Below are 12,156 nucleotides of genomic sequence, written 5' to 3'. Positions count from 1 at the left end.
ATCGGCATAATGACTTCGCTATAGCTACGCCCGTTTGGTTCATAAGAAGATCTACCAGTCAAGCATACTGTAACCGTTGTTGTTTAGTGTGACCTTGGTGTATTCCATCAAGGCCTTCATCGACTCGCTAGACGAGAACTTGGACGTTTCTGATCGCAGGAATTTCCCATCAGCCACCTCCCATCAAACCTAATTTAGAATTACCTACTCATCGCTTGCCTATAAAAGCGCGTACTTAATAATGCGTTTGCGATATCAGGCGCCAACTCACTCATGTCGTCTCAAAGACGCGTCTGATTGCGTCTAGATCAGCTTTCCAGATGGTAGATAGACTTCATCTTGTAGAAATCGGTAACTGAGACAAGGCAATATATTGGTCTGCGTTTATTAAATGGCACCCGAATCGTATGTTCCCTATCCGGATCCCAGAGATACCGACGGCGTGCTACGCCCTGCTATCTATAGCAACAAATTTCGCGATGTTGCTGTTACACTGCTGCTGGAGATGCAGCCATCTGCACCGGTGATTAGTCACAATATAGCAGTATAGAATAGCTTTATTTTACCAATCCATCATAGACTTACGTCAGTTAGTCCTATTCTAATTCGGCATGTTCTTGAACGAAAATAGAGTCACGCTTCTATAGGTACCGCAATTTGACACACCACCGTTACCTATATGCTAGCCTTTCTATTAGATTTAATCATATCTTTTTATATCCATACTAAGAGTACCGAGAATAATTAGATGTCTCGTCGGAGTTCCTTGCAGTGAACCAACCAGGAATTCGCCAGTCTTCGAAACTATATGGAGGTATATATGGGTTGTCTATCCAATTTTATATTTCATATGCAAGCTTTACTTATAACATTCTTCTTGGAAAATATGGTGATATCATTTCATCTATGAATCCTTAGATCACTGCATGTAAGTCAGGTACATGTAGTTCTGTGTTATACCGCATTGGTTTCCCGGACTACTTACATAACCTCTTTCATATAAGGCATTTATAGTACCTAGATCCCTATAGCGGTAGAATTATAAGCATACTCCTTCTATCCATAAATATTATCAGGGCAGTCACATTAGTCATTGGAGACTAGCAAAATCGACCGTATATGTTTAAGGCAGTTACACAAAAAGGCAACTCCAGGAGTTGAGGGCCACTTACGGAGTGCTACTTCCTCAACCCTACCATACTATCAAAAATTCAAAATATTAGTTTGATTGCAAATTTATCCACTTCTATCTTCTGCTCACATCGTCCATCATTCTTTGAACCACTGAATGGTCTAAATCTTTCGGTGTAATAATCGTCCTCGTTCCTTACACTAGGAAAAAACGACTTACTATGCTACTGATATTTCGCCTTTAATCATTTAATTGAGTGTTAAAGACCCATTGCTCAGAATGTTAAGAGAGGCCCCCAAGTACGAGCCGGATGTGCCAGGCCAAATGTCGGATAGATATGCGGATCCTAGTTCTCAAGCGATGTCCAGTCAGACCGATCTCGTTCAGCCACTAGAGGACTCACAAGACACAAATAGCAATGTCATAACCAAAAGTACTCCATTAGAGGCGTCATCCCAAGATGCTCTCCCTACCCGGGCTACAGAGGCGAGCTTCTTCACCCGTCCGGTACTGGAAACAACTGAGGAGATAGGGGCCGCATTCCAATTTCAAAAGGCGCCGCCTCCTCGTATGATATCCCATGGCCCTGTTGGACAGCAAAGAAATCCAGCCCTCCCTCCTCCTCCTCCTCCCGTGATCAATAGAGCCTCGCATGGTGGTCTAAGTCCCGGGGTTTCTGGCTTTAATAGTCATGATAGGCCAGCGGAATCTCTGCCATCAACAAGCGGTAGAGATAGAATAGGAGAACATTATGATAACGATAAAGATGATGATATTGTCGACATGATAGTATACCCCCAAGAAGCCCCAAAGAGTACTCCCAGTAACGACCAGCCGCCCGTCGGCGACTCGTCAGGCTTAACGTCCACTAAAGACTCGGTTGGCTTTCCTTTCCCAGACAATACTAGCCAGCCACATTCCAGCAGGAAGACGCAAGCATCTCACTATTCTCCTCTAGCGAAAGCTCAGTTCCCAAAGGCAATCTCGGATGCCCGTCGAAAAGCTCTTGCGCAAATAAGCCCTCGTAGTGTATTACCACGAGCAAAAGCGGCATTATCACCTACTGCCAACCCCCAATCGGCGCAACCAAGAAGCACACCAGATAGGGCGGTTCCATCTAAGACAAGGAAATGCTCGGGGATCCACAAGCAACCTCGGAGTGATCATCAACCCCCAAAAGATATTGGTGTCAAGGAAGCCAAACGTGGTTCTATAAAGGATCTTCGAGACAAGCGAAATAAAGTCCAGGGTCTTACGCGACCTATATCATTTGAGGCATCAGAATATGATGTAGTTTCCGCAGTGAGATCGTGTTCTCAAGCATCGAATACTGCGAAACCACGAGCTCCTCCTAGAGCCAATTCTAAGCGACGCACTCCCACACGCGAACAGAATAACATGAACGTAGAAGCATTCGCAAAATCTTGGAACACGAACATTACCTACAATCAAAAACTACTAGATCGTTGGGAGCAGAAAATGTCTTTACTCGAAGACCATATTGCATCTCAAAATTTAGTTATTGAGAATTGCCAGGAAACAATCGCGTGTCGTGATCAGAAAATCGATGACTTGTCGGCAGAAGTTGAAAACCTTCGTACTCAAAACCAGGACATTCAGAACAAGATAAAGATATCTTCTGATATACGCAAGAAACTGGAGGATAAACTGAAGTCTTGCCGAACTCGTTTGAATGATGCAATCGGCGAACAACAACGACTCTTCTTACAATGCAGGGAAAATTGCCAAAAGGCGACTGCAGACATCGAAGCGGAAGAGAAATCACGAAAAGAATCCATAGATAAGGCGTTTATGACACTTGAGCGCCTAAGAACCGAGTTTAGGCAAGAGGTTGCTGGGATTGTCAAAGATGCCAATGGACAAGTCGACGAATGTATGTAAAATAATCCCTCCTAAAACACTGATACTAACGTGCGATAAGTGAGCAAGACTATCAAGTCTCTCAAAAGCGAGCTAAGAGATCGTGAGATGGAACTTGAACGCGAAAAACAGCATAGCCAGGATCTTACCGAGCAGCTATCCCAGTTTCAAAAACTAAATGAGCACTCGCTCCAGTTAGTATCGGCACAGAATCAAGAGTTTTTAGACCAAATGAAACAGGATCGGAAGCATGTTGAGAATACCGAGACTCACATTCAAAGACAAGAAGAAAAGTAAGGATTCCCTAGTTATTCGACTTGGGTCGAATCTTACTAACTTCATAGGCTTAACATGATTCTAAAGACGCTGGAACAGACGAACTCAAAAACTGTGGACCCTATGGTAGTAATGGAGAAATTAAGAGAAGCTCATAGTAGCATAGCTGCAGCGTATGCGTCTGAACAATTCTGAAGAGTACCTATAGTGCTAACAAGCTATTAGGATTGTCGCAGAATTCCAAGATTCTGTCGCGTTAACCCATAACTCTGTACTTGAGGAACAAGAAACCTTAAATGAAAGTATTGGGGAAATTCGTTTGCTATGCGAAGGTATTTACGAGAAATTGACCGGACTCAATGATGTTGCAGTATGGCAAGAGAGGGCACACGATTCTGACATGGCTATCAATAGCCACATCGAGCAGATTCAAGACCTACAAGATGAATTAAACCAACTATACATCCGCATAAATGAGCAGACGGGAGAGCGTCAAGAGCTCGAGAGGCGGTTAGCAATTGCTACAGCCAATGAGCAAATTACAAATGAGAAGGTCAAGACTCTGGCAGAGCAGACTGAGCGTCTCCAAGGAATAATAGGCGAGAAGGAAATAAAAGTAAGCGAATCGAATAAAAACCTCGAGGCAGTTCAGGAAGAATTGAGAAAGCAAACCCGCGTCGCTCAAGACAGGGAGAGGCACATTCAAATTGAGCGCGAGAAGCACCAAAAAGCAATTGAACTTAATGTGCAGCAATCCAAGCAAGAAGTATCCCGGGCCGTTACCGAAAAGACAAAGGAGCTTACAGAGAAACATCAAACAACAGAAAAGCAGCTTGAAGAAGTAGAGGTGGCTCGCGCACAACTTGAGGAAGAGCTAACTAAATCACGGCGAGAAGGAGAAATGAGCAGAGTCAATCTTGATAGAGACATACGCCAAATACGAGGCGAAGTTTTGACGGCAACCACCTCAATAAAGAAGATGACTGCCGATCTGGAGGAAACCGAGAATGAGCGGGAAGCTTTACGAGGGAGTCTCGAAGGATGGTCGCGTGGTCGAGTTGAAGTTGATCAGATGAAACATATACTATGGCGACTAGCAAGGGACCAACCTAACGCAATTCAGATGAGTGACCAATTGAAGCAACTTTTAGAAGTTCAGAAAAAGGTGTCAGGTACTTTGGCGTATCACCAAGCGAAGGTCATCGATGCAGAAGCAGGTGCCCGTGACCAAAGCCGATCAACAAAATCTGGAAACAGTTCTATATTGACGAGCAATCTACAGGGCAACATGTCTCATGCACAAGAAGCGTCTCAAGATCTTAAGCGAAAGGTCATGGTCAAGTCTCCGGTTACTATGGATGATCGCGTATCTCCAATGTCTGTTGAACAAGAAAGGAGTACAAGACGACACACAACACCCCTGCGAGGGATTATGAAGGTCATCACCAATGATACTTTAGGAGAAGCGGAAGGAGGAGGGAACATACTGGAAGCGAATACCCATGTGCCAGTAGCACCACAGCTCCCCCTCAAGCGGAAGATAGCGAGACGTGGTTCAAAGCCCCCTCTTACTACTCATAGCATATATAATCGGCCCGTGGCTGGATCTATCCTAGAAACGGACAGTGAACAGGTCGAAGCGAGCCAAGCTGGCCCCAGCGGGCACATTAATCACAATGCTATCATTTCCGACTTGGCACACCCTGACAGCAGTGCTAATGAGCCTCCAGAGAAGAAGCAGCGAATTTCAAGAAACAAACAGCACGAGGCCCAGGGTTCTAACATATCAGAAAGAGTCAAGTTATCCCGTTCTATGTCTGGTTACTTTCAAGCTCGGACATTAGAAAACAAAGAACCGACTAAGGGAGCATTGCTAGATTCAAGTGCACCCTCACGTCGCGGAGGTCCAATAAGGAGGAAGCTCCCTGGACTAGTGACCTATGGCTCGCAAGATCCTAGCCAGGGGTTATCGCACAGCCAGTCATCCATTATATCTGGTACTACGGGAGAGGCCGATAGCCAGTCGACTACAGCTTCTTGCCAAACAATAGAGTCGACAGACGACCAAGCTTGGGAGCAAGATGTTCTAGAGGGCTAAGGCCGTAGTAAGTTTTGCAATTAGAAACTGCAATGGACATCAGCGAACCAGAACCGAGCTCAAGATCCTATTTTGCTTCCAAAGCGCTTAGAGGGGTTTACTTTGACAATGGCGCATATTCCGGAAGATGGGAAGAATATCTATATCCTCACTAAGCTTTGCTTGAGATACTCTCCAAAATGATAAAATGTAAAGATGTATGCATATTCACAGCAGAGCTTTAATTTGGTCTTTCGAAGGGCGGTGGTCAAGCTTAATGCAGTAATGAATATTTTACTTTCCTTGATATGCGCCGCCTAATGTACGGTGAATATCTGTAGAGGCGGTAATATAATAGCTCTCGCTCCAGTACTGTACAGATATATATACATACAACCCTTGGAGATGTTCGCAAAGAGTCTGTTTAGACCAATCCTTCTACGCATCTGAGTCTTTGAGGCGGCCGGAGGGTTGCGGCTCTATATGGTGGGCGCATGATATTCGAGGCTTCACTACTCATCGTGGAGAAGGGAAGTTTCGTATATCGAGGCGGGAATTGAGTTCTAGGTGCTTATTTTCCTTTCCGCTTCTGTTCGAGGAAGAGCACCTTTTTCCGAACTGTGGTACACACCGGAAAGTTAGCTATGAGTTTGACTTGAATATAGATGCTCTCCACCTATTTTCGTCTCGCATTCGGGGTATTCAACGTACCGATAGGGTCGTATTTCAGCATGCTCATGGGCCGTGACGTTCGCGGGCGGGAGAATGTGTAGAAGAAACCGGTCATGGCCATGGATATAAGGCGCACGGAGAGCAGACGGGTCTTCGCTACTTCGGAGTTAGCAGGATGCTATTGCTAAACCACAGCTTATGTCGGGGGGTTTTTTTTGACGTACGTTTCTTCGCCATTGTCTAGGATTGGCGACCGTCGGGCGGTTAACGGGTATGTTGGAGGATTGTTCACGATGTCACAATTCAATGCGATGAAGATTTTGGTGGAGCTTAGCTTGGTCGTGTGGCTGGTGCTAGTGCTACCTTAGCGTCAGATGGGGGGTAATAGTAGCCGTATATATACGGTATATATACGGCTCCCAGGTATGAGCCGCTCCCAAATGTTAGGGAAAAACATGAAGCTCACCAAATTCATACGCATCGGCGTTTTGAGCCAATCAATTTTTTTTGAGTGGTACAAGTGCTGCGCGGCTCCCACACTGTGAGCAGCTCCAGCCAATGAGCGGCTCCTGCGCTTCTCACACTTTTTGCGCCGCTCCCGTTTTGAGCCGCTCCGGGTAAGTGCATATATGTAAAAAGGTATATTCCCATACATTTTGTATGGGAATCTACTTAAATGCATTACAGTTAAGATTACGGGTCACAGGTTACAGGTTACGGGTTACGGGTTCTAGTAAATAATTTAAATTTAATTGATTTAATTGGAAGGTTACGTGTTTTTCAAATAAACTACGTTACGTATTACGGGCACGCGTGTAGATTTGTAATTATGGGGTATAAAGGGGTCTGTGCGGTCACATATATGTAATAATACCATGTACGTACCGCTTAAAACGGGGGAGCCGCTCAAAATGGGAGCGGCGCAGAGATGCGAGCGGCGCAACGGCCGCTCATTGGCTAAAGCCGTGCTAATACGGCTCATTTTAGCCTAGCGTTCTAAATATTTAGCGCGTTTAAACCGTAAGCGGTAATATTACCACTTAAATATTTGAGTCATTTAATTCTTTAAACGTAAGAATCGGGAGCCGCTTTTTGCATTGAGTGGGATAAGTGCGGCTATGATTTAATAAGCGGTATATATGCGGCTACTGCTACCCCCCTTATGACGGTAAGGTACATAGTTGGAACCTGTGCGGAACCTTACCCCACTATCGGAATGTTCAAGCCACATTTGATATAAGGGTCCCGCTGCGGAAAAGGCATTTACGGACTGCAGCCGGCGGCAATTGGATCTTGCATCTTATCAAATCCCGGGCTTAACCAATTTGCGATTTCGCACTCCAGCACCTTTTTTTGACTCACTAATAGAAGTCTAGAAGTTTGGTCCAACGCGCCCTGTATGTACTTGGCTGCTTGGTCTAGCTACATTATAGGGATTCATGAACCTGCTAACTTAAGCAATCGCATGGACTTTCCGGAATGGACTTAGCTGCCGATTTTCTCCAAGTCATGCCTACCGATCGGATCTGGTATAGCTATCGTCTACGTCAAAAGTCAACCAATAATGTGTTTCCTATTTGTCCATGCCATATACTTAGTTCTTGGTATCGATGCTGTATGTCTATTTTCAACTCAGCTAGGGGTTTGAACGAGTATCTTAAGAAGATGGATCCGGTGTAAGAATTAAATTACCTAGAATGGTAGGTAGGCTCAAGACTCAAGCATAACCCTTCGGAATTGTTAGTGGGACACAAGACTATCAGTTATATACAACGGAAATTCACTGTCTATAAGTCACAATATTCGGCTGTTTCGACAAGTTAAAGATACAAGTTCAAGAGCAAACATCAAACAACCCTTTCAAAATGCCTTCTGTCAGCCTTGAATATCCCAAAGAACCTTACAACAAGGTTAATCGATATGACTCTCGAGGTAATACACATAACTAACATCCAAAGCTAGGTAGTTTGCTAATACCTCTCAAGCTACCTATGCTCTAGAGACCATCCACCAGATAGTGAACGCCTGTCCTATTCTCCATGTCTCCTTCGCCGTTCCTAACTCCCCCTTTCCTACGATCCTGCCTATGATAGGACAGATGGGCTCGTTTGACCGGCCTAGCGCGGATACGGGGGATGTACTCGAGCTCTATCTCCACGGCTACGTTTCATCGCGGCTCATGAACATGTCGCGAAACGCCACCAACGACAGCGCCTCGTCAGGGGAAGAAGAGGGACTGCCAATATGTGTGGCCGCCAGCCAAGTAGATGGTCTGGTCCTGGCGCTCACTCCGAACTCGCACAGTTACAACTACCGTTCGGCATCACTGTTCGGGCACGCGAAGCTAGTAACTGATCTCGAGGAGAAGCAATACGCCATGGAACTCATCACCAACTCAGTAGTCCGCGATCGCTACCGTCACACTCGCGTCCCGCCCAACGCCGCCGAGATGCAGAGCACCAGCATCCTACGCGTCAAGATCTCCGCCGGGAGCGCTAAGCTCAGGACCGGCATGCCCAACGACGAAAAGGCAGATGTGGAGAACGGCGAGCTACTAGATAAGGTATGGACAGGCGTAATTCCCGTGCATTACACTCTGGGAGAACCGATCCCCGGGCCGTATAATAGGGTAGAGCAGGTGCCGTCGTACCTGCGAGAGTTCATCACGGATTCTAATCAGTATGCGAAGGAGCTTGCTGTTGAGGATGCTATGAAGCCAATGGCTGCGAAGCCGAAACATCATGATGATGATGACTGATTTTGCTCTGGCCCGGGGCGCTTTCCCCTAATTGTTAAGCATTGTGCTTATTATTGTCATGAAAGAATCTCGAAGTTGAAACTAGCCGGCTTTATACAGTATTAGTTCCATTGCTGTTAAATTACTACCTCTGTCTTTAACGATTACAATTTTCTTATATTAATAACGAGATAGCGCACGTTTTAATATATTCGATATTTCATATTGATGAGTACCTATATAGGTAGGTATATAGTCGCTCATTTGTGTTGAAGCAGAAACCAACGTAGGTAGAATCGCAAGTATTTAACCTTAGGTACCCCGGTATATTTTCGACTCTTCATCCCTACGACCTTCCGCGAGGCATCTTCGCAAGACCGTACATATAAGTCAAACTTCCCCCTTCACGCATGAAGTTCGGTTAGCTAATAAAATCACTCATACAGCTCATATACTGATTTTGTTTTGAGTAGAAATGTCAGAGATACCCTTTGATGGTTGTCATACACAGAGTGGATGTCAGCACAGATAGTATTGAACTAGTAACGCCTGGCCTTCTATCCTCTTACGAGGGCGCTGCGCGCGTCTTATATAGTAGATAGACTACTGTAGCTACCCCTAACCCACTTATACCCTGACAGGAGCCAACGGCGTCCGTAAACAGACTCCTATTGATATTACGCTCTTACACCGAAGAAAGCATGGCCTGTTCTAATCAACAGCATGCCACTGCCCCTCCTACGGAATTAGATATTTGTGACCTAGGGATATGCCAGCCACCCATGGAAGCAGATCTAACGTTAGGGTCACCGCAAGAGAAGGACCAAACCTCACAAACTGAAGCTATATACCTTTCCGAAGATTCTCCTGTACTAATGAACGACCAGACCCAAAGTATCCCATGACACCTTTAGTTCTCTCGGCATGATCCAGCCTTAGTTCCCATCGGAGAAAAGGGGGCATATTTGACTTCATGATAGAAAATACACATCCTGGATTAAAAATGCCCATACGCCATTTTCACGGACTAGATTATTCGAATATACACTATATAGGTACCTGTTTATCATAGGCAAGTGCATGAAATACTCGTAGTAGCGTTACCGCGCTCACCAATTCTGCCAGATATAGCTCGGTATCACGGTCCGCATTACAGCCCAATGGCCCAGAGCGCCCTGATCGTGCCACTTCTCTAGCTTCTCGGTCTCGTTCACCCTAAGGATCCCCGCGTCCGCGGCAGCAGCCAAGAAGGCCGATTCGTTCACCTCGTGCTTGGGCAAGAGGTACGCCCTCCTGGCCAGACTACCGAGGTAGTCGGCTTCTGTGGGTTTTCGGAACGTGACTTTCTCTCCTGTTTTGGTACAAAAGACGATGACATTGTCAAAATCGCGGCCCGCCTCTTCAACCGCCTCTGCAGAAGGCGCCTCGCTTTCTCTGAAGATACGGCATGAGGGGAAGACTTCCCTAATCGTATTCATGACAATGCCAAGTGGGGGTAGAGTGAAATCACCAGCATAGTTCTAAAATCATTAGTTTTAATGGTATTAGATATGCATGTACTCAAGAAGACTTACAATAGCTATTACACCATTAGGCTTTAGCATGTGCCTTAAGCCTGATAAGAATTCGTAGGTAAATAAAGGTATTGGCTCTGCGCCACCCGTGAAGACGTCATGAATAATATAGTCGTAATATTCGTGGAGGGTATCCTTGTTAGACTGGCTCCAGGAGATTGCGTCTTGAATCACGGCTGTATGATTCAGGGGTAGACCGAAGTATTTCTTGGCAAAATCATATACCACGGGATCGATCTCGACAATGGTCGTATCTATGCCATGAGCTATCAAGGCTGATGGTGTAGTTCCGATACCAAGACCACTAAGATGTCATTAGTGGCTATGAAAATATTCATAAAAAGGGATACTTACATATTTAGAGCTTTTGCTTCATTGTCAGGTGCTTTATTTGGGGTTGGAATCAGACGCACTGCTTCAAGTTGAGTAAAAACACTGTAGATGGGTTCTGCAACTATTTTCCGCCCAAACTTGGTCCACTCGCCGCCGAGTAGACTGTGGTCACACCTCATTGCTCGGAATCCGTCCTTATGATTGTTCAGGACTGAGATATACCCAGTGTTAGACTCCCATCGATCAACTAATGACCACCCACTAGCCTGTAGGGTTGCGTTTAGAGAGCTAGTGGCCATCGGGGTCATGAGATGCGTATTGTAAAAACCAGCATGTAGGATTGCCGGGATGGCCCAGACGAGGAGCTTCGACCGGGCCATGATGCTATAAGTCGTAGCTAGCACCAATTCCAAACCAATACGCGTCTGCGGCAGCGACTTGCCAATCTGTTCAAACAGTTGCTGCAGCGTTTCCTTTTCAACAAACTTGAAGAATGCATAGGAGCCTAGACCTGGCGCGGAGCCGGCAATGGATTTCGGCAAGATGCTCAGATCAGCGTTTTCGAGGACGTCTGCTATACACGCCGTACTAACTACAGCGAGAGGGAATAACGTAAGAGCCTCAGTGATAGCTGGTCCCAGCTCCGCACCGAAGGTCTCACTGGCCTGGAAGAGGAAAAACTGGGCCATAGGGACATATGCGGCTACTAGGGGTAGTAGAGCAATCGTTTTGAAAGGCAAGGAGCGTCTCAGAACAACGTTAACCCCCCATCCTACAAACAAAGCCGACCATACTACTCTCTGATGTAGTCTAGTCGCGGCGATTTGGCCGTAGACAGGCGATAGCGTCAGCTGGGAGACATTGGCGTAGACGGCCATGAGTATGATGAGGGCTGCAGCCTTTACATAAACAACAGCCTGCTCGATAGCCCAATTGATCCAACTCTCCTCCTTGGCTTGACCAGCTAATACCTTAAGCTCTTCTTCGAACTCTTCCTTGGTCTCCGCAGGTTTCTTTGGTCCTCCACCTCCCGTTTGGGACGCCCCCTTTTTCGGGGTCTGTTTTCGTGGAGGCATAATGAGAAGAATAAATGAAAATCAGCTAAATTCGCTAGTTAATATGTAAACATGCAGAACGATACTAGCTATAAAATGAATGAAGAATTGGAATCGTGGCTCTTAACAGCCTGCTGTTAGAGCTCTCATATCCTCTATCGTACTTCTTGTATGGTGTTGTAGTGTTTTATAGGCTAAGAGGATCGAAGTGAACAGATGTCTTGATAATTCAATAAGACGGAGTTCTTTACACGCCATTTTCGGTGGATCTGTGGCAGTGTAGGTACATATCTGGTTGTCTGGGTACATAATTGTGGCTAGTTTGACCGGATGGCCCCAGATCTGACGGGCGCTAAGGCATATTCGGTCTAGGTCGATGACTTCAGGTGCCTGCATATCTTATTCGTTAATTGTTGGAG

General features: G+C 45.8%; 3 protein-coding genes across 3 annotated transcripts; 1 reads left to right on the top strand and 2 right to left on the bottom strand.

Moving 5' to 3' along the window:
* Positions 1-5,937: 5,937 nt before the first annotated feature.
* F4817DRAFT_311986 (uncharacterized protein) lies at positions 5,938-6,275 on the bottom strand (the record flags this gene model as incomplete). Its single annotated transcript, XM_049300073.1, has 3 exons — positions 5,938-5,984; positions 6,078-6,194; positions 6,263-6,275. The coding sequence occupies 3 exons, from the start codon at positions 6,273-6,275 to the stop codon at positions 5,938-5,940; spliced, it is 177 nt and encodes a 58-aa protein (XP_049162892.1).
* A 1,628-nt stretch (positions 6,276-7,903) lies between these two features.
* Positions 7,904-8,796, top strand: F4817DRAFT_311985 (uncharacterized protein; the record flags this gene model as incomplete). Its single annotated transcript, XM_049300072.1, has 2 exons — positions 7,904-7,970; positions 8,024-8,796. 2 exons carry the CDS (start codon positions 7,904-7,906, stop codon positions 8,794-8,796), a joined length of 840 nt encoding a protein of 279 aa, XP_049162891.1.
* A 986-nt stretch (positions 8,797-9,782) lies between these two features.
* Positions 9,783-12,124, bottom strand: F4817DRAFT_177768 (S-adenosyl-L-methionine-dependent methyltransferase). Its single transcript, XM_049298300.1, has 3 exons — positions 10,704-12,124; positions 10,350-10,653; positions 9,783-10,295 (listed from the first exon to the last, which is right to left on the bottom strand). Exons 1-3 carry the CDS (start codon positions 11,756-11,758, stop codon positions 9,885-9,887), a joined length of 1,770 nt encoding a protein of 589 aa, XP_049162890.1. The 5' UTR covers positions 11,759-12,124; the 3' UTR covers positions 9,783-9,884.
* Positions 12,125-12,156: the final 32 nt, after the last annotated feature.

Source organism: Daldinia loculata (assembly GCF_022478755.1).
Source record: "Daldinia loculata strain CBS 113971 unplaced genomic scaffold F4817scaffold_4, whole genome shotgun sequence".
NCBI classification, from domain to species: Eukaryota; Fungi; Ascomycota; class Sordariomycetes; order Xylariales; family Hypoxylaceae; genus Daldinia; species Daldinia loculata.
The sequence above is the reverse complement of the archived record's forward strand: the minus strand, read 5'-3'. Positions and strand labels throughout refer to the sequence as shown.